The sequence below is a fragment of the Ictalurus punctatus genome, chromosome 27, assembly GCF_001660625.3.
Source record: "Ictalurus punctatus breed USDA103 chromosome 27, Coco_2.0, whole genome shotgun sequence".
NCBI classification, from domain to species: domain Eukaryota; kingdom Metazoa; phylum Chordata; class Actinopteri; order Siluriformes; family Ictaluridae; genus Ictalurus; species Ictalurus punctatus.
The window spans coordinates 9,912,379-9,934,155 of record NC_030442.2 but is presented as its reverse complement, the minus strand read 5'-3'; the positions used below and the strand labels follow the sequence as shown (position 1 = coordinate 9,934,155).

General features: G+C 37.3%; 2 protein-coding genes across 7 annotated transcripts; one reads left to right on the top strand and one right to left on the bottom strand.

The window, feature by feature from the left end:
• The first annotated feature begins 426 nt into the window (after window positions 1-426).
• Window positions 427-5,304, top strand: LOC108259205 (proline-rich protein 5-like). 3 transcript variants are annotated; one of them, XM_047151602.2, is made up of 8 exons: window positions 427-528; window positions 652-732; window positions 2,506-2,554; window positions 3,595-3,652; window positions 3,791-3,831; window positions 3,953-4,093; window positions 4,181-4,280; window positions 4,806-5,304. In XM_047151602.2, exons 1-8 carry the CDS (start codon window positions 431-433, stop codon window positions 5,120-5,122), a joined length of 885 nt encoding a protein of 294 aa, XP_047007558.1. In that variant the 5' UTR covers window positions 427-430; the 3' UTR covers window positions 5,123-5,304. The 3 variants fall into 3 exon arrangements, with proteins under 3 accessions (XP_047007558.1, XP_017313933.1, XP_047007559.1); XM_017458444.3 differs by having other exon boundaries at window positions 3,740-3,831; XM_047151603.2 differs by lacking the exon at window positions 652-732 and having other exon boundaries at window positions 431-528; window positions 3,740-3,831.
• traf6 (TNF receptor-associated factor 6) lies at window positions 1,402-16,537 on the bottom strand. Of its 4 annotated transcripts, XR_006981222.2 has the most exons (10): window positions 16,485-16,537; window positions 13,095-13,381; window positions 12,140-12,290; window positions 11,825-11,983; window positions 9,125-9,196; window positions 8,948-9,025; window positions 7,876-8,758; window positions 4,838-5,048; window positions 4,158-4,266; window positions 1,402-2,568 (listed from the first exon to the last, which is right to left on the bottom strand). XR_006981222.2 is itself a non-coding variant. In XM_053676541.1 (8 exons), exons 2-7 carry the CDS (start codon window positions 13,379-13,381, stop codon window positions 7,883-7,885), a joined length of 1,623 nt encoding a protein of 540 aa, XP_053532516.1. In that variant the 5' UTR covers window positions 16,485-16,537; the 3' UTR covers window positions 4,763-5,048; window positions 7,876-7,882. The 4 variants fall into 4 exon arrangements, 2 of the variants coding, with proteins under 2 accessions (XP_053532516.1, XP_017313922.1); XR_006981221.2 differs by lacking the exon at window positions 1,402-2,568 and having other exon boundaries at window positions 4,203-4,266; window positions 4,848-5,048; XM_053676541.1 differs by lacking the exons at window positions 1,402-2,568; window positions 4,158-4,266 and having other exon boundaries at window positions 4,763-5,048.
• Window positions 16,538-21,777: the final 5,240 nt, after the last annotated feature.

Here is a 21,777-nt window from a genome sequence, read left to right as displayed (position 1 = left end):
ATTTATAGCAATTAGTTATATTTTCCATAATGCTTCGGTTCCATCTTTGCTGTCACTGTCAAAACATTGACATGTTTCTGTTCTCTAGGTCTCTATTAGCATATCACCTTGAGATATATTCTGTCACTCAGCTGAAACACCCTCAGGGCTGAGTGGTGTGTTAATCAGTAAACACATGTATGCACACTTCACAGTATTGGTAACAGGAAGTTACTACACCACAGGAAGTGCAGCCTTCCCACCTGGCCACTTTCACAAGCTCGAAAAATAATTCATCTGAAAACTCCTAACAGCTTTACCTGCTTTGACCTAATAATCACATGAAGATGAATGTCACTGTTCTACTTGTAATGGATATGCCGAATGTTCAGCTGATTAAATACAACTTTGTGTAGGACCTTTGTTTATGTGTTGAAGCAAATCAAGGACGATGAGCTTGAGTCAGCAGCGAGTTCCTAGCTCGAGCACTGTGACTTTGCCAGCATTACCTCAGGCGCAGTCTAACTCCAGTGTCAGTGATATGAACAGGTAGAGATTACACCTTACCCATAAAACTAAATGGTATCACTAGACATGAAACTGTGTTTGAGTCAGTTTTTACTATTATCAACGAGCAAGAAATATATAAACCTCATGCAAAATTTGTTTTAGTATCTATTCTGCAGTCATTAAGGTGTTTCGTGGTAAAGGACTGCAAATGAATGAACTCTACTTCTTAAATGAGAGTATCAGGTACACACACACACACAGCCAGCCCTCTGCTAATATTGGCACCCTTGATAAATATGAGCAAAGAAGGCAATGAAAAATTGTTATTTTTCGAAAAAATGTTACAAAAATACTCCGCTCTCATGGATATCAAACAATTGCAAACAAACCACAGGTTTATTAAAAACAAATCTTTGTTAAATATATGTGCAACAATTATTGGCACCATTTTAGTCAATACTTTGTGCTACCTCCCTTTGCCCAAGATAACAGCTCTGAGTCTTCTGATATAATGCCTGACGAGGTTGGAGAATACATAGCAAGGGATCTGAGACCATTCCTCCATACAGAATCTGTCCAGATCCTTCAAATTTCGAGGTCCATGCTGGTGGACTCTCCTCTAAAGTTCACCCCACATGTTTTCTATCTGTTTCAAGTCAGGGAACTGGGATGGCCATGATAGGACCTTGATTTTGTGGCCAGTAAACCATTTTTGTGTTGATTTTGATGTCTGTTTTGGATCACTGTCCTGCGGGAAGATCCAACCACAGTCCATTTTAAGCTTTCTGGCAGAGGCAGTCACGTTTTCATTTAATATCTGTTGATATTTGATAGATTCCATGATGCCATATCAGTATCCTAACAAAATGTCCAGGTCCTCTGGCAGAAAAACAGCTCCAAAACATTAATGAGCCACCACCATATTTAACCATGGGCATGAGGTACATTTCCATATGGTCACCGTTCTGTGTGCACCAAAACCGCCTCTGGTGTTTATTGCCAAAAAAAAGCTCCATTTTGGTTTCATCTGACCATAGAACCCGATCCCATTTGAAGTTCCAGTAGTGTCTGGCAAACTGAAGACGCTGGAGTTTGTTTTTGGATGAGTGTAGAGGCTTTTTTCTTGAAACCCTTCCAAATTTGTGTTGATGTAGGTGACTTCAGATTGTAGTTTTGGAGACTTTCTGACCCCAAGAAGCAACTAACTTCTGCAATTCTCCAGCTGTGATCCTTGGAGATTTTTTGGCCTCTCAAACCATCCTCTTCACAGTTCATTGGGACGATACAGACACACGTCCAATTCCAGGTTGATTCATAACATTTCCAGTTAACTGGAACTTCTTAAATTATTGCCCTGATGGTGGAAATGGGCATTTTCCATGCTTTTGCTATTTTCTTATAGCCACACCCCATTTTGTGAAACGCAACAACCATTTGCCGCACATCACAGCTATATTCCTTGGTCTTACCCATTGTTATGAATGACTTAGGGAATTTGGCCTATTTGTAACCTCATACTTATACCCCTCTGAAACAGGAAGTCATGGTTGAACAGTTTCCTGTTCCTAGTCACTCAGGTGTACAAAAAATTTTTTTTTTAATCAGTGGGAATATACTTCAAACATATTTTTCTCATATGAATTCATAGGGGTGCCAATAATTGTTGCACATCTGTATTTAAGAACTTTTTTTTTTCTGATAAACCTGTGTTGTGTTTGCTATCCATGAGAACAGAGTGAATTTTTCACAGCCTGTGCCAATATTAGGCACTGAGATATATACTTATATATACCCATATATATACATACATACACACACACACACACACACACACACACACATATATATATATATATATATATATATATATATATATATAAAAAACAAGCCATGTATAATCATTAGACAATAAATATGGATTAATATTTGTATGAAGTAATATTTTATATTTGGTAAAGTTTATATATGAACAAAAAAGCAACTCATCTCAAATCCTTCTCCCTTTCATCTTGCCAGGTGGCTTTTAAAAACAGAAATGGGGTCATTCATTGAAGAGTATTTCCAGGTATGCAACATGATCTGCTCCAATATGAACACAATAACAGATTATTGTTTTTACTGAGTTTCGATTACAAAAATGTGTTTTCACAAGTACAGTACTGTGCAAAGCTTTTAGGCACATGCAAAGAAATGCTGTAGAGCAAGATGCCTTCAAAAATAATTAAATTAAATGTTTCTACATTTTAAAAAATATATATACACTTATACATATATATAAAGAGCAGCAAACAGTAGTAAGTGAAACAAAGTCAATATTTTGTGTGACAAAAAAAATTAAATAAAAATAGTAGCCTCCGGTACAATTTGTGCAGTTTTAAAAATAAATTAGCTGTAAGTTTTATTGAGCATCTTGCAGAACCAGCTACGGTTCTTCTGGAGATACTGGCTGTCGCACTTGCTTCTTCTATTTGCAGCAAAACCCAGCAGCCTTCATTATTTTTTTTGAAAAGTGGTCTCTTACGTAATATGCTGCTTTTCTTTACTTAATATGCTGCAACCTTTAATTATGTTTGGGAATCTAAAATGTTTTTTGTACTAACTTGATAATGTAGAAGTCATAAAATCAAAACTCTATAGCAAAGTTTGTACTGAAAAGAATAGGCTGCCTAAAACTTTTGCACACTACTGTATGTGTACGCACATCACCTAAAAATGATAAATCTCAGTAGATCATTTGCAGCACATTTAAAATGGATTTAAAAATGGGATCTATGATGTTAGACAAGTTCATGTTATATTTGGCAAAGCTTTCACATCCTGGTAGCTTCAATAAAATATCTGTTTAGATAAACTGCCCCTGTGGCTCGAACATGAAGAAGAAAAAAACATCCAATCAATGAGAACAATGAGGTATTTCTTTTTTGTTTAGTATATGCTGTTGACTCATTCTTGCACTTTCATTCACAAATTCGAGCTTGTGAGTTTTGGGTGTCTGGCTTGCCAGAAAGGGAAGGGCTGGGTGTTTTCAGCTTAGCTTCACCTAACTTCAGTAAAGTCAATGAGAATACCTTTAATATAATGATACTTTTCTTTTTTTACTGGTAGAATCAGCTTCTGATTAAAGGGCTTCGGTCTATTTTAGAAGAGGTTCAACTATATGAAGGTAAGAAACAAATGCTGACAGATTTATCTGCACTCTACATGACAGCTCAGTACAACATATGGACTATATAATTTAATTTGTTCCCAGGGGAAAGTCAGCTCTTTTTCTTAGCTGATGTATGGATTCAATTTTTCTCAGAAATTCTGCCGACACTGCAGGCCATTTTTTATCCACTACAGGTATAACAACTTCACACTAATTTTCCAATACAAGAACTTTGAGCCATAACACCGTCACAAGCATATCAGCACTTAAATTATTGAACTGCTGCCCTTCCCTGTATATTTTGCTCAACTCCAGGGTCATGAGTTCACAGTAAGGCAGATGGCCCTGCTAGCCTTCAGGGATCTCGTCCTGATGAGGCTTCCAATGGAGGAGCTGCTCCCCACCAACACTTCTCTGCTCCCCACGCCCATCACACAGATGCTGTTAGTCCTACAGGTAAGTGACATTTCCACACACATACACATTAATACACATACTATACAAGTTTTCTTGTACCTACTTTGTGTGATTGTTTATGTCCAGGGAGTCCATGAGCCCAGAGGCCCCTCAAAGGAATATTTTCGCCTTGAGAAAATGCTGGAAATGGTGGTTTCTCCCTATCTGTGGAACTGCAAACACAAAAGTAACAAGTTCCTTACATATGTCTATATGTTAATGATCAAGATCAGGTGTTGTCAAAAGGTTATTGAATGCTAGGAACCACTTCCAAATTTACTCTTCTTAAATGGTGGTTTAAAAAAAAAAAAAAAAAAAAAAAAAATTAAAAAGGCACACCAAACCACATCAAACAGCTTAAGGACAAAACTATAACAAGAGTTTCCAGGAGCAATTTGTTATAACACTAAAAGGTATTTACAGCAATTTTCCTGATCACCACTTTTATAGTAGTAGTAGTAGTAGTGTATATATATATATATATATATATATATATATATATATATATATATATATATATATATATATATATATATATATATATATATATATATATATAGTAACAAAATTAAAACATTTATAATAAAAATCACACACTCACTACCTACATGGTACAGAGCCTGCTTTCAAAGTCACAGATCTTAATGAGTCAGCATTTTACATTTTAAACCTTCTTAACATGTTATTGTGCCTTCCTCATTCATTCTGCCAGGCTATGAAGAAGAAATCAGAGAAAGTAAGCACCTCATCCAACCTGAGATAAGGATCACGCAGCATATTTCAGAGGTCTCTCTTTTGACTCCTTTATTGGAGCAGGAGGGCGAGGGGCATGTGGAGAGAGGAAGCAGCCTGCGGCGTCACTCTGTATCCGATGGCAGATCCTTCATCAATAACATGCAGCTTCTCGCTGTTACAAGTAGGACGCATTCAGGGTTAGGAGATGCACATGGGACCACTGATGAAATGAGGGAAAGGGATAAGAGGGATCACTGTCGAGTCAATCCCACATTTCAAAGCCACAGTTGTTGAGACATTGCTGGATGTACTTATTTTCAAACTAAAAGCTTAGCCATTCTGGAAAGATGAATAAGTGAGTGAAGAGATGGAGCTTACACATTTATTTTTCATATATTAAAATGTTCATTGGTGTACTACCCACACAAAAATTCTAATTAATCAAAAGTATAATAAAACAAGAAATTAGTCATCAAGTTGACTTTTACGCCACATCTTTAGTCCTTGTTGTCAGCATTTACATACATACATACATTTCATATATATACATACATTTCATATATATATATATATATATATATATATATATATATATATATATATATATATATATATATATATATATATATATATATACACATACACACACACACACACACACACACACACACAATACACATATCTATCTATAGACAAATATACAGTAGGTTGATTCTTGACGATAGATACATTTTCACATGCTCAACATGTGAAATAAAACCATAGAATACAAATAAGTAAAAACAGATACAGTCATATGAAAAAATAAGTACAACCTATGGATTTTTAAAAAAAAACGTATTTGGAAAAACAAATATTTGATCCTCTTTGAAACCGTGCCTATTAATAAAGGTGATACACTATCAAATGACATAAAATTGGCATTTTGTAGTCATTTTCACAATTTCAATTAACAAAAAAAAACAGACCAGTCACATGTTTCATGTTTAAAAAAAAAAAAAAAAAAAAAAGTAAGTGCACCCCTACATTTATCACACCTTCAAATCCATTAAATTAGAAGCAGGTGTTCAAGATTGGGTGCCAGTGATTAGAACCTGCTTAGGGAGTGCAGGTGGAACCAGTCTTATTTATACCCCTCTCATATCTAGTGTCTGGTGTTCCCTTTGTTATTGAGGTGTGTGGTGTCATCATGCCCAGAGCTAAAAAGTTTTGTAAGGCCTTCAGAAAAAAAAGGTAGTGGATGCCTATGAGTCTGGCAAGGATTTTAAAAAGATCTCCAAATTATTTGAAATACATCATTCCACTGAAAGGAAAATCATCTTGAAGTGGTGTAGATTTCGAGCAAGTGCCAATTTGTCCAAGACTGGCCGTCCCAGCAAATTCAGCCCAAGAGCTCAAAATTTCATCACAGGATCTGCTAGTAAGTCTTGCAACTATTGGTGTCAAAGTGCATGCTTCTACAGTCGAAAAGAGATTGCACAAATTTGAGCTGCATGAGAGGTGTGCCAGGAAAAAGCCTTTGCAAGACAACAGTTTGCCAATGAGCATATAGGCAAAAACCAGGCCTTTTGGAATTTTGTGCTCTCAACAGATGAATCAAAGATAGAGTTGTTTGGCCACAGTAACAATAGACATGTTTGGCGCAGACCAAAGACAGCTTTTGAGAAGTACCTCATACCAACTGTGAAGCATGATGGTGGAAATGTTATGGTTTGGGGTTGCTTTGCTGCCTCGGGGACTGCACGGCTTGCATTCTTGACTCAACTATGAATACTGCATCACATCAAAGAGTACTTGAAGATAATGTGAGGCCATCTGTCTGAAAGTTGAAGCTGAGTCGAAAGTGGACATTTCAACAGGATAATGATCCTAAGCACACTAGCAAATCCAGCAAAGAATGTCGGGTTGTGGAATGGCCTAGTCAAAGCCCGTATTTGAATCCCACTGAAATGTTCTTTTGGGGGGATTGAAAGCGGCAGTACATGCAAGAAAACCCTCAAACATCTTGCAACTGAAAGAATATTGCATGGAAGAGTGGTCAAAAATTCCAGCAAGTCTAGTGGACAATTATGCAAAACGCCTACAAGAAGTTATTTCTGCTAAAGGGGGCAATACTAGCTTCTGAGGCCAATGGTGTACTTACTTTTTCCACAGAATAATATCACTTTATTGAAAATTCTGTTGAATAAATGATTGAAAAGCTAATTTTCCTTGTGGTTTTGTTCATGTAGATCAACTTTAGTAATAGGCACCATTTCAAAGATGACCAAATGTTTGCTTATGTGTCAAAAAACAATTTCCATGGGGTGTACTTATTTTTTCACATGGCTGTATACTTGACATGATTCACCTTGAGGCTTTTGCATTCCTTTATGATTGAATAGCTCTGTTGTTCAGCCAAATACCCTATTTTTGGAGCTCTGACTTCATGCTGTAACTTCTGGATAATGTTCTTCTAAGAAAACAATACTCTGTTATTTGTCAAATGAATGTACCTGTTATTTTTTGTTACTTCTTTCTATTAGTGGTATTGTGTGTGATGATCTTATGGCAGCACATACATTATCAATTACAAAAGGGGGTTATTATGAAATTATTTTACTTTCTCCAGTGCATTCAGGGTAGACGTACCTACAGATATTAGTTTTGCTACACACCACCATTTCCTTTAGGATGATGGCATTCGTTCACAAAATGCTATTCAGTTATTAAGAAAATTATATGAAAAAAAAACCAAAAAAAAAACCAAACAAACACAGGAAGCAGGTTCTTGGTTTCACAGTACACCCCCTAGAGCTGCTCTTAATACTTCTGGTTTCTTTCAGTGGGCGAATCTATGACGCCCCTGTTTAATCAGCATTTCAGAGACGTTAAAGCAATGTACTGTTTTGTTTGTGGTACTTCAAGACATAGTCCTTTTAGATCACTGCTTCAAAGTCGTACATAAATGTAATGTAATGATCTTCTCTTAAAACAAAAGGAAACTTTGGATCTAGTAAGATGTGTCTCTGAGAACTAAGGCAACAGCAATGAGATTAAGTAATTACAACAAGCTCAGAGGGATGGTTCAGGTCCTCGAGGTTGCATGCCCTCTCTCCTGAGACTGGTGTCGAAACGTGGCATGACCTCACAGCGCACCAGCAGCACGTCGTCCTTGACAAAGCCTCGCTGGCGCAGCGCCTGCAGTTGCATGAAGGTGACATAGCCAAAGCCTTTGGGGTTGCGCAGCACTGTGGGCCTCTGGAAGGCCTGTAGGTCTGGTTTGGTCTCCATTATCTCAACATGGTGTTGGCATTCAGCCTGGTCCAGCACAGCCAGCCGGATGGTGCCCTGCAGGGGCCATGGGAGCTGGCTGTCAAACTCACCCTGCATTGTATGCACAAACAGCGAGATGTAGTTAGAGCAACGTGGTGCGCTTGGTGTCTGCAGGTGCAGTCGCAGGCACAGCTTATAGCCCGGTCTACCCGTGTAGAATGGTGGGCTATGGAGCACAACTGGTTGTCCGGCTTCTTGTTGGTGCAGGTGAGCTGAGAATCCCTCGATTCGCCAAACATAGACACCCTGGTACTGCTGAGCTTCCAGCTCGTGCATTTTCTCTTCCAGCGACGCCAGCTTCTTGCGTAGCTCCGTTAGCTGCGTATGCTGTGTATCATTGCGAATGCTCAGCTCCCGTATTTGGTGGTCCTGGCGCACGAGGCGGCCCTCGAGTTCCACAACAGTCTCACGTAGCTGCTGCATGTCCTGGCTGCACTGGCATGGCTCTCCCACCCTGGCAGAGGCACCATGCTCAGATGGGGAAGAACACGAAGGGCCACATGTTGGAGCTGGCGGAATGCCGTTCATAGTCTGGTTCTTCAGGAACTCGGCCATGTAGCGCATGTGCATCTGAGTGAACTCCTGCATGTGAAGGGCCAGGTCGTTCCTTGCCATCTAAGACAAAAGAAGTTACTTATTTATTCTGTTAATAGCATGTAAATTGCATTCTGTGACATACAAGGCCTAATCCTTTCCATGAATCACTATGCTACTCTGTTAGACCGTCATAAGTATATTACCTCACTCAAAGTGAAATAAATTAACAAAAAGTTAAATGATGTCATCTCTGCAGTATGGTTTTACCTTTTCTTGACAACCAAACATGCTGAAAGTACAGGCAACGGGAGCTTTCAGGCAGTCTGTGGCACAGTGTGATGACAACTGAAACACATATCATGATAGTCCGCTTAATAAGCAGATTATATTGAGATATGTTAAACTCATTGGAAAATATGCCCATATATAAAATGCATTGCTCACCTGACCCCGAATGAACTCCATGTTACAGTACTCACACACTGTATTCACGAAGGGACACATCTGCTCATGAAACTGCAGAAAAGACATTACCACAACATTAACACATATGGTAAAAAGTAACATTTGATCTTACAGAAATCAATAATGGATGCATATTATACATACATATATATACACACACATAAGGGCTGGAAGTAACGATTATTTTCATAATCGATTAGTTGGTTGATTATTATTATTTATATCTATTTGATTAATCGGTTAATCAGATGGGTGGGGCAGACTTTCAGTGCCTTTTTTTTTGTTTGTTTATTTAAAATTAAATCCACAAACTGAGTGTTACAAATATAAATTCAGAATAAAACTTTACACAACTGTTTGTCCAAAACAGAAAAGAACCCAACACACATACACACACAAGGATATATATTATTAATTTAGGACTGTAGTTTAATTTGTTGCTTTTTGTGAAACCATAAAAAAATAATGCATAAGTACTTATATATAATATAAATATAAACTAACTAAATAAGATAAATATAGATAGATAAATAGATAGAATTATTTTTATGGATGCACAAAAAGCACTGAATTAAACTACAGTCCTAAATTAATAATAAAAACTCACTTTCACTGCACCTTGTAGTTTCTGTTACTCATTGCCTTTAGACATATTATTTTACTTTTGATCATAGTGTAGACATTACAGATCTTACTCGCACTACACTGTGCATCACCGCGTCTGGATCGCGCGTGAGGAGCAACGCGGCCTCGTTACTAACATCACTTCTGTTATAATAAACGACAGAATTTACACTGCAAGCGCGCAAATACAACATATAATGACAATAAACCGGAATTAAATGAAACCTTTTAAGCAACTCGCGACCGCACCCCTGTCATGCTTCCAGGCTGCAGAAACTCTGCTTTATAAAGTTTATAAATCTTCTCGGCAGTGTTTAATATAAAATGCTCCCCTGCCTTAGAGGACTTGGAGGTCGCACACTTTCTTCCTCAGTCACGTGATGATTTCGCCTCCGTCTGATGAGGACTGAGGGCACGTTGGGAAAAAAAATAACGCTGACAGAAAGTAAACTGAAGAAATTCAGTGTCTGTGACTCTGAGGCTAAAGCTAGTGGTGTCGCATTACTTGTGTGTGACGTCAAGCGCCGTCGACTAGGAAGTGGCTTATAATTCCGGTTAGTAAAAACCCGCTAGTGTTCCATTTGAGATGATAGTACCTTTCTAAAATTCACACACTAGACGGTAGAGTACTCCATGCACAGTGTAAGTGTATATTATTTCATTTGGGAAACAACTTTAGTATTTACTTTCCCAAGCATGTTTTCCGAACCGAAGTAACATAATGAGTAATTGTACCCCGTGGTGCGCGCAGACAAACTAATCGATAATGAGATTTGTTGACAACGATTTTCATAATTGATTATTATCGATTAGTTGTTGCAGCTCTAATATACATACATATATCAGGTCATCTGAAAAAAATCAGGTAACCTCATTTCGGTGTTTATTTTGCACTGTAACGTTTTGGACCATGTATAGATTATGTAATTGTGGGGGGTGTAGGCGTGGTCAAGCGTCAGCTGTGAATGGAGAGGAAGCTGGTCGAATCAGCAGGTTTTTTAAACAGTATTAAAGGAGTTCACACCTACGCTGGACACTTACTGGCTGCTTTTCGGAATATTTCGCTCCAAGTCATCCGTTCAAAAAAATATTTTTTGTAAATAAAATGTTATTTTTCTAATAAAAGAAATGAATATGTTGGCACGATTGTATTTGTCTACAACACTGATTTCAAACATTTAATTATACACCTTCAGATCAAAAGATTTTTAAGATCATGAGAAACATTTCAGTCAAGTGTTTCCATTTGAGTTCAATATGTATTAATGTGAATCGGAGTGCACAGCCAAAAGTTACAGCAGACTGGTTGCTGAATGATCAAGGTAAGATACATAAAGTCCAACTTTCCAGTGTCTAGTACAGAGTCATCTGTGAGAACAACAGGAAAGTGGTGGATTATACCAGACAATGGCAAGAGGCCAGAGATGAACCTCATTCCATGGTGATTTGAAAAACTCAAAAAATACAATTCAACAACCTGGTTTCAACAAGTCGCAGGGGATACATTTATTTTTAGCAATTAGCTTAATTCTTTCTACTGTGCTAACATCACATGCATGTGGTACTAGGGTAAAGTGTGTACGAGTGCTGGCCCCCAAGGTCACTGTAACCAATCAGACTGCAGTTCCAGCTAAAATGCCACCATAACGACTTGTAGAATTTGAAAAGAATATGGCTCCATTTCAGGAAGGATTCACAGTTTGTTGCTTGAAACTGAACTTCAAATGAGTTCGAACATATCTGATTAAGCTGCAAAATAAATAAATCAAGTGTTGTTTATTAAATGACCAATCATTGCTGTCACTTGTGAGTAATTGAATACTCATGCCCATCCCGTATTAGAGGCAGACAGAAGCAAATTAGGTACGTGTGGTACAGTCAGTGTCAAACTTCACCATGCAAACAACACAAAGAACTAAAGGGAGAGATTTGTGAAAGCTGAATTTATTATGTAGAGAGTTTCAAGCATGGTCTTTCTCAAACCCTTCAGTCCATATTTTAGCTTTAAGAGTTGGTTTTAGAGCTGAAGGGACAGTTCTTTAAGTTGCCTCTCACCTGTTTGTTAGCATAGATGATATTCTCTGCACAGTCAGGGCATGTGATCAGGCGCTGTAAACACTCCTGGTTCATATGTTCCTCTATACTATTCTTCCATACAGGCTCATTACACTGCAGGCAGGGCACTGTGGCAAATTCACAGAGCTTCAAGTGATTCTGCAGAGGAAATACACACCTTAATTAACATACAAAAGCTCATATTACTTTAATGTGGTTTTCCTCTAACCCAATTTTTTTTCTTTCTCGTCAGAAATGAACACATCAGCAGTTCTGGGATCAGACAGAATGTTCACCATATTAATAAAAATTTACCTCAAAGTGTCTGAGCTCCATTTTCTCATTACAGCCAAAATTGCGGCAGCGCACAGTGAGAGAGAGGATTTCCCTCTTGGCAAAGTTATCTGGAAAAAGTTGGTCCTCTGTCAGCACTTCATTGTCAACTGGACATTTCTGCCCTGTGTCCCTGCCAGAAAGATGAACAAGTTAGAGTTTTTCTCAGTCTTACTGATCCTCAACTGGGACCACCATGGAATTTAAGATGTATGTTACTGCTTTTTTTTTTATTTCACAGGATTCATAATACCAAAAAGGCATTCATGTCCCTTTAAAATTTTAATGTATAGGTTTTTTTTACAGAGCCAACGCCAATAATGATAAGTGGTCTGTCTATTTCTGACAACCGTTATAGATTTTTGGACGATCAGACAATATTACAGTTGATCAAAACTATAAAGTCAGCAAATGTATTCGAATTAAAAATTAGGGATAAGCCTTACAAATAGTTTTTTTTTGTATTCAAAAGCAAATAAAATAAGTATTAATTGATAACTTGATATTTAAATTAAAAAGTCTGAACCATACATGAATGAAAGTACAATTACTTGTGTCCTTCACTACCTAAAATGTTACTTGCTGCAGAACTGTTACATATATGTTTTAGCAAATAAGCTATATGTGTATCAATAGAATAGTGGAGGATGGGTATTTCAACTGTTTTAAGACTCATTTATGCTTTTGGCATAAAATACAATATTAACTAAATAAAATACTAAATACTACTATACGTGATACCATAAGCTGGTAAACGAATGCAACGCGTTCAATGTAAATTTAGGTCAGATGAGTTTTTCAGAAGCCATTTTAGATTACATTTTAGTGTACATCATTACTACTGGCCAAAACCTAAAAAAAATAATAATAATGATATAAAATGCTGGCTTAAAGCTCCCAGTTCAATGTACAGCACAAGAAATGGCAAAAAGCTCACCTGATGGACTTTTTAATACAGCTGTTGCAGAAGCGATGGCCACATGGTGTCTGCACAGCTGACCTTAGACCCATCAGGCAGATGGGACACTCGTACTTGCTCTCCAGTGGAGGGTCAAAGTCAACATCGTAGCCTTGCTGTTCTGCTTGGGTGCCAGATGAGACACTAATTGTGGATGGGTTTTCTGTAGGGCTTAAGTATGACTCCCTCTCCTTCTCCATTTCAGCCATACATCTGGAGAATGGATACTCATCGGGATTGGATTTATGCATGTCACCACACGCCATCTATATAAATAAAAACGGGAGAGGAATGAGAAGAAAAAATATTACCAGTTAGTGGTACACTGGTACATTTCTGCATTAAGCATCAAACAACTTTACCTTACTTCTTTATAAATGACTGTTGTACTGAAAATTATATTCATTGTTTAAACGCAAAATATTTTACACTATAGAACAGTGGTTCTCAACCGGGGGGCACGCCCTCCTGGGGGGCCGTGCAGAGATCAGAAGGGGGGCGTGGATTTTTTCAAGAAAAAAACAGACAGGGCATCATTTGGGAACTCTGTATTTTATTGGTTTTCAAATAGAATGTGTATAAGTGAAAAGCTGCATTCTCTCTCACTCTGCATTTTCTTTTTGCTGGAGAGAGGCTGAGTTTAGCCTGCCTTTTATCTAGCTGTCAGTGCAGAGCAGTGTTGCCGATTAGTGACTTTTTTTTTTTAAGAGGACAAAAAAAAAAGCGCCTAGCGACTTTTTAGACAAACCTTAGCAACTTTCCAAATGTGGCCAGCCCTGTCCTGCAAGCGCACGGTCTTGCTTTCCCGCTGCACTCACACCTCTCTCTGCATCTGCTCTGTTTAGTGAGTGGCTGAGAGCCGGAGATTTATCAATGTCATGGATAACGAGACGCGCCCTTCTTTCTAGTTTACATCATTCATATGCAAATGTTTTTAGGATGCAAGACGAATGTAATGCAACATGTTATACATGTAAAATAGTACACATTATCAGAGCCTAGTTCTCTTGTTCAAAGTATTTATAGTGTTCAGAATGATTTTTGATCATTCATGTTCCATACCTGTCCATCATATAGCTTTATAAAAGTCATAAAATAGTTATTTTTTAAAAATCATAAGTTATGAAAAGTAATTTAAAAAAGTACAAAAAAAAAAATCTATCTATCAAAAACAGATTAGGTATATGTAGGTAGGTAGGTAAGTAGATCGATTTTATATAGAATAGATAATCATTGTACCTGGTCTCCTCCAATATGGGGGGGGGCATATGAAAGGCAAGGCTTGGGGGGCTTTAGTTGCAAAAGGTTAAGAACCTCTGCTACAGAATATTATATAGGCCTATGCACTCTCTAAGATGTCACCTTTTCCCCAGAGACTACACAGTCAACACATGCATCATTATGCATGTAACTTTTATATGGTACTATAAGTAATAAGATGACCAGGAAATGGAGAAATGGATTCTATGAATAGGTCAAATGCATGTGAATATTTAATATTTTTCCAATAATGGCAATTCAATACTGTCAATTTTGTAGTGCATTGACGCTGTGTGACGCATATAAACACAGATGGCGGAGCCATGCAAGGAATTCCTATAAGCGTCTTAGAAACCCTCGCGGCCCCTCTTACATTGTAAATAATCTATTTAACAAATTTATCGCTAACATTGTCTATAGCCTAATTTTTAAAGTACACCACTTTTAAATGATAATACTTTACTAAGACAGTCATAACCATTTTAATAATACACTGGCTTTCAGAACAAACATTTGGTTAAGAATTGCTGTGCAAAAAAATGTAGCCAATCAAGTTCTTCACTCTAGAGGCTCTCAATCCGTCAGTCTGCTGCCGAAAAGCATAGGGCGGATTTTGTAGCTACAACTAACGTTTGTAACTTTACCATTCATGACACCTATCAGACACACAGAAAAACAAGGAATTTCTGACTAGAATTCACAGAAACAACCATCTCATTTTCTTCAGCTCAGTGCTCATTTTTTTCCCCTGACACTCTCTCTTTTGGTATAAAATTACAACGTGATTAATACTCAATGTAAAAGATTTCCTGGAAAGTCAAAAATATTTTCCTTAGAAAGAAGAACAACTGGGCAATTTGATGTTTTAATTTCCTTTTGTTTTTTTTGTGTCATATTTAATGACCAATCCCTGATCACCACCATCTCCCGGCGACCAATCCCTGATCACCACCATCTCCCAGCAACCAATCCCTGATCACCACCGTCTCCCAGCGACCAATCCCTGATCACCACTGCTTGTCCCACCCTTCTTCTTTTTACGACCGCTCACCATCAAAGTGTTCTTGATAGAAAGTATAATACTTTGTAAATGCATAAAAATTTAGTTTATGGTGCCATGAGAAAATATGACTTTTTCTCTATAAGAAATAAATTATTATCTACTATTTTCTACTCTCATAAAACTCTATTCAACTAATTTATATTCTAAGTGAACATCTTCCTTCTTCATGTACCCTGATTTGTAATTTGATATGCCAGTGATCATGCTGAACAAATTAATATGGAAATTTGCATATTATATCATCATTATGTTTATCCACTTTTGGGGTGCGCTTTAAATACTTTCGTCTGAAAAGAGGTAACAATACTGAACACCCCTACTGGGAGCCAAAATTATGGCATCATGGTAACCTTAATGAGAGCATCAACTACTATGTAAAATAATAACAACAACAAAAACAATAATAATAATAACTGTTATGAAGTTATGTGATAGTGGACCTCAGTCATGACGAGATAAAGCCAATATAAACACATTTACATTCTCTCTCTCTCTCTCTCTCTCTCTCTCTCTCTCTCTCTCACACACACACACACACACACACACACACACACACACACAAACACAAACACAAACACACACGATGTTTGTTATTGCTACACAAACCCAAACACACATGACTGGGCGGGGCCGTGGGGGTGAAAGTTGTCTAAACTTTTGAAACGCTTGTTAGCTCGGCTTTCAAATTTCCTAACCAGCAACTTCAACTCATACAACAAACAACACAGTATTCGAAGATACGGCGTTAGAGTTCTGCAAACCTTTCTGCCTGAAAGCTTAAATGAGTATAAAGTATAAATTCTACAATCCGCTAACGTTAGCTGGCTTAACTTTAGTCTAGCTAGCTAACTATCTAACTAGCCAGCTAAGTTAGCTACCCCTACTAATTCGGCTCACATTCAATTGAGCTTTTTTTTTTTTTTTTTTTTTTTTTAAAAAAAAGCTAGCTATGTGTATATTTTTATATTTTGTTTTCTTTCGACACCTCTTGTTATTTCCATAAAGAGTTTTCCTTATTCCCTTTTGGAAGTGTTTTAGCAACTTACCTTTGCTAGCAGCGTCTGAGCTGGTAAAGCCCTACCTCTTCCTGAATCCAAACGTCACTAGAGCCAAAGCCGCGAAATCGATTGGGTTGCCAGGTTGTTGAAATCCCCCACCGTTGTGAAAATTCCCGTTAAAATAGGAGGGATTTGAGCACTCTCCTTGTGCTATTATTTCCCATTCATACGCTGGGATTCCCCTAAACTGCACTTGCAACACATTTATGAAGTGATGCAATTAGGGGAACACTAAATTTGCTGTTCAGAAAACACCAGAAGAAACAATAACATCCCCAGGTAGTCAGTAGGCTTTACTGTATGTGTGGCAGCCTGGGAAAACCCTTCACACAAGGTCAAATCCTGACATTTTCTATTACATATGGTTCTGAAAACAACAGGTTTGCAAATTTTATTATAAGTATTATACGTTTACATTGGGAAACCAGTGATCATTTTGATTGTCAGCATTATCCACAACATTTTGATCACCTGAGGTAAAAGTCTCTCAGCATTCATTTCACTTGACTGCACTTACATTTACTAGTGGTATTTGTCAGATGCAAGTGCTTTAATGTCCCTATCAATAAACACATCCTCATACTGGTTCACTAAGTCAGACACTAAGAGTACCATAGGTCTAAAAACCCCTGTTGGGGAGGTTAGTATGATATGAAAAACACACAAGAATGTTTTTTTTTTTTTTTTTTTTTTTTTTAAATAACAAAGAGCTAATTTAAGTATTATGTAAAGGGGTAGGTCTTTAGTCATCATTTGAAAACAGCCAGTGACAGCTGTTTGGATTGACAGGGGATGTTCAATCCACCACCTAGTTGCCAGGGCTTCCTTGTACCCTGAGAGATGTTGGGTGTAATCGAGCAGTGTTTATAGATCAGAGGGAGCACGGTGCAGAGCGGGGTGTGATACGGTAGGTGGGTGCTGGTCCGTTTTTGACACTGTAGGCCATCAGTGTTTTAAATCTAAATCTAGGAACTCTTCATCCCTGAATCCGTCTGAACACTATTCACTCTGAGATTGGTGAGGAAATAATCATTGATTAATTCAGTCAGTTCTGTTGACTATATTTCTTGTTATTAATTTATTTTATGTTTTTGAAACATTATAAAACTTTGTCACCTGTCATTCTTTTCTGTTTTGATGATGATGTGACAGAAATATCTAGTGGGACCACACACACACACACACACACACACACACAAACATCCACCTTGTTAGGGTTAGCTTTAACAGAAATGAATCCTTTGTTAAACCAGTTCATCTTGAAAATAGTCTTGTTTTTGAATAATTTGTACCGCATGACTAATTTCTACACATCTAAAAATTGTTCATGAAAGTTGGACAGTTTAATGGGGAGTTAATTGCATTTCGATTAATCGGATTGGACGGGGCAAGCTTTCAGTACCATTTTTTATTATTATTTAAATTAAATTCCACAAACTGAGACTTCAGACTAAAACTTTACACAACTGTTTGTCCACACACACACACACACACACACACAAGAATATGTATTATTAATGTAGGACTGTAGTTTAATCGGGTGCTTTTTGTGCATCCATAAAAGCAATGTATAAATACTATAAATTATATATATATGGAAGTGATATATATATATATATATATATATATATATATATATATATATATATATATATATATATATATATATAATTTATTTTTATAGTATTTATGCATTATGTTTATGGATGCACAAAAAGCACCGAATTAAACTACAGTCCTACATTAATAATAAAAACTCACTTTCACTGCACCTTGTGGTTTCTGTTACTCACTGCCTTTAGGAATATTATTTTACTTGTGTTTACTTTTGATCATAATGTTTGAATTAGACATTACAGATCTTACTCGCGCTCTGTGTATCAGCGTGTCTGCACAGCGCATGATCAGCAATGCGGCCTCGTTACTAACATCACTTCCGTTATAATAAACGACAGAATTTACACTGCAAGAGCGCAAATACAGCATATAATGACAATAAACTTAAATTAAACTAAACCTTTTAAGCAGCTTGCACCAGTTTCCCCTACCCCTTACACACAGTGTAGCATTTTGGATATAACATAAGTTTGTTCTCGTGCATCAGTTTGATTTCCACGGTGTTTAAAATGCTTGCCTCCCTTAGAGGACTTGGAGGTTACACACTTTCTTCCTCAGTCACGTGACGATTTTGCCTCCGTCTGATGGTGACTGAGGTCATGTTGGGAATAAAAGGTAACGCTGACAGAAAGTAAACTGAAGAAAGTCATTATCGGTGACTCTGGGTATTTGCTAATGCTAGCATGCGTATGACGTTATGCGCCGTCGTGGCTTATACTTCCAGTTAGTATAAAAAAAAACCCCGCTAGTGTTATATTTGAGATGATATTACCTTTATAAAATCCACACACTAGACAGTAGAGTGTACAGTGTAAGTGTACAATACTTCATTTCTGACATAACTTTAGTATTTACTCTCCGAGGCATGTTTTCTGAACAGAAGTAATGTAATGAGTAAATCTCCCATTTGCCGCGCGGAGACCAACTAATCAATAATGGGATTCGTTGACAACAATTTTCATAATCGATTATTAGTGATTTTATGGATTAGTTGTTGCAGCTCTAATCACAACCAAGATCACAACATCTATGTAATAATCTAATTACAACATCTATGTAATAATTAAATTGGGGACAAAGAATAATGCAGTATTATTCCGTCAAGGCTATCCTAGATCCAATTCATTTTAAAGATACTATTAATAGTACAAAACAGTTCTGTAGAAACAAGGAAGGAAGTGGGCCAGACAACAGGAAAAAGAAGAAATTCAACAAATTGTGAGTGAGAGTGCCCTCTGGCGGTTGTGGGGGGAATTTTCCATGGTGAACGTGACAGTTACAGCATACAGTATTTAAGTGTAGAAAAAAAAAAAATTGGACTCAAATCCAACCTTGAATGAATGTCTTAGGTTTTCGAGGACGTGCAGCCACATAAACACACCAAGTACTCTTCTCCACTGTTTAATAATGCTGCTTCATTAATATACATCAAAAAGGTTATGAAGTGAAGGTTTAATTATCCAGTTTAATAGTTAATGCATAGGTAACAGTTTATAATAAATAGTTAATGGTTTAATCAATACATACAATGTAGAGTAAGTTTTTAAACATATCTCTTAAAAGGTGATAATTAATAGTGCAATCGTTAATGGTTTAATACCGTCTACAAAGTATGTTTGGAAACAAGTCTCTTTGCATTATTCTCAGTCCTTTTTTTTTTTTTTTGGATGAAAGAGATTAGCTGCTTATTTACAAATGACTACTGTAATCTATTGTGCACACTTTGACAAGGCATCATGTGCTCATTAAAAAAAAAAAAAGGAATGGCATTCCTTGTATCATGACATACACTGTATCATTTGATATATCATTTTCTAAATCACTGAGCCACAATAACCAAAGCTACATCTATTACATGATATATCAACCACACAATGACTTCACTTCCACACTGAAACAACTTTAAACCATTATAGACAACCGTTCCTGTTTCCTGCTTGTGGAACATAGAGGCTGTGTGTGAGCTCGAGATCGGAGCCAAGACCTTGTAACTGATGTCAGCTCCTGGAGCTTTTCCTTGAGGCGTCTTTGTTTTTGCTTGTCATACCCCAGCCTTGCAATGGCAATGGACCTCCTCTCTGGCCACAGTGTCAGAGTCTGGATAGGTGTGGTCACAGTGGGCCTCTATTCCATTTATGAATAGAGCATTTTATAAATAGCAAGATCAACAATTTGCACTAACAAGGCTGCTCATTGAGCACACTCAACATGCGGAGCCCACCCTCTTGCTTATACATAAATGCTTTCGAATAAACTTACGCATGCACTTTTGTTTTTTTAATTTTAACGAACTTCCAGTGTCGTTCTGTGACTAGAAATCCTGACATTCGATTGCACAAAGAGTAAGCAGAAACAAAGTATGCCATCAAGACTATGGCTATAAGACAGCTCTTCTTGTTCTTAATGTGGTTCGGTAAGGTAAGGATAATAAGTAATAAGTCCTTCGATTAAATGCTGATGAAGCTCATATTACCCTTTCAAATGAAAACCCGGACTGCAGCTAATGTCATCCACATGACACATGTAAACAGAACTTGATAACAAACCATCACACCATATTCACCTACTGGAAAGGTTAAAGGAGAATGAAGTCATGATGACACTTACAACATTACAAACTTACATCATTTTAAAGACTTTTTCATTTTATTTCATCTGCGAGGCTTCATCAGTACATCTGATAAGCAAAGATGAATAACTTCACATGTGAAAAAGCACTTTCAGTAATATACCACATGTCCAGTCACCTTAAAGAAAAACTCCACCCGAAAACAAATTAAATATGTTTATATTGAAATGAGTAATGAGTGATGCGTTTAGTGATTTGTATGCTAATTTATTGGTTGGTGCTTTATTTTCAATACCTGTGAGCAGAGGAAGGAAATAACGTGCTACACTTACTTCATTAAATTTACTTGAGTAACTTTTTGAAAGAAAAAAAGTACTTTTAAGAGTAGGTTTAACTGGCCATACTCTTACTCAAGTTCATTTTTAATCACAGAAATGGGCCAGCTATGGCTGAGGTGATAGAGCGGGTTGTCCACTAATTGTAGGGTTGGTGGTTCGATTCCCGGCCCACATGACTCCACATGCCGAAGTGTCCTTGTGCAAGACCCTGAAGCCAAAGTTTCTCCCGATGGCAAGTTAGCACCTTGCATGGCACCTCTGCTACCATTGGTGTGAATGGGTGAATGAAACACATTTAAAATTTTTGTGTAAACACTTTGAATAAAAGCACTATATAAGTGCAGACCATTTACCATTTACTTTTACTTCGCTACATTTGGGGGCATTCCTCCGCTACTGTTAAATATTAATGAATATATGTCAAATAATTAGTTTATTTAGCAAACATACTAACACACAAACACTCTCTCTCTCTCTCTCTCTCTCTCTCTCTCTCTCTCTCTCTACACACACACTTTCTCTTCTGGTCTGTTCCATTGTTTGCTCTTTTGTTCTCTGTTGTCTTGTTTAAATGTCGATGCTTACAAGTTTGTGTTGTTAACATGTTGTGAAAATAAAGACAGTCAATTGTTGGGAAAATGTGTTTTTTTTGGGGGTGTGTGTGAGATTTTGTGTTGAAAAAACTCGGGTCTCGGGGCACAAGGCGGGGGACATCCTGGACGGGCACAATCGCACACCCTTTCACACACTACAGGCA

Excerpts from the sequence above, each read along its gene's own strand:
- LOC108259205 (XM_017458444.3), top strand. The coding sequence starts at position 431 with ATGAGCTTGAGTCAGCAGCGAGTTCCTAGCTCGAGCACTGTGACTTTG. Across the intron at positions 529-651 it reads AGTGTCAGTGATATGAACAG|TATCTATTCTGCAGTCATTA; the intron begins GTAGAGATTACA and ends AATTTGTTTTAG. Across the intron at positions 3,832-3,952 it reads CCATTTTTTATCCACTACAG|GGTCATGAGTTCACAGTAAG; the intron begins GTATAACAACTT and ends GCTCAACTCCAG.
- traf6 (XM_053676541.1), bottom strand. The coding sequence starts at position 13,381 with ATGGCGTGTGGTGACATGCATAAATCCAATCCCGATGAGTATCCATTC. Across the intron at positions 11,984-12,139 it reads TGGAGCTCAGACACTTTGAG|AATCACTTGAAGCTCTGTGA; the intron begins GTAAATTTTTAT and ends TTTCCTCTGCAG. Across the intron at positions 9,197-11,824 it reads TCATCTATGCTAACAAACAG|TTTCATGAGCAGATGTGTCC; the intron begins GTGAGAGGCAAC and ends TCTTTTCTGCAG.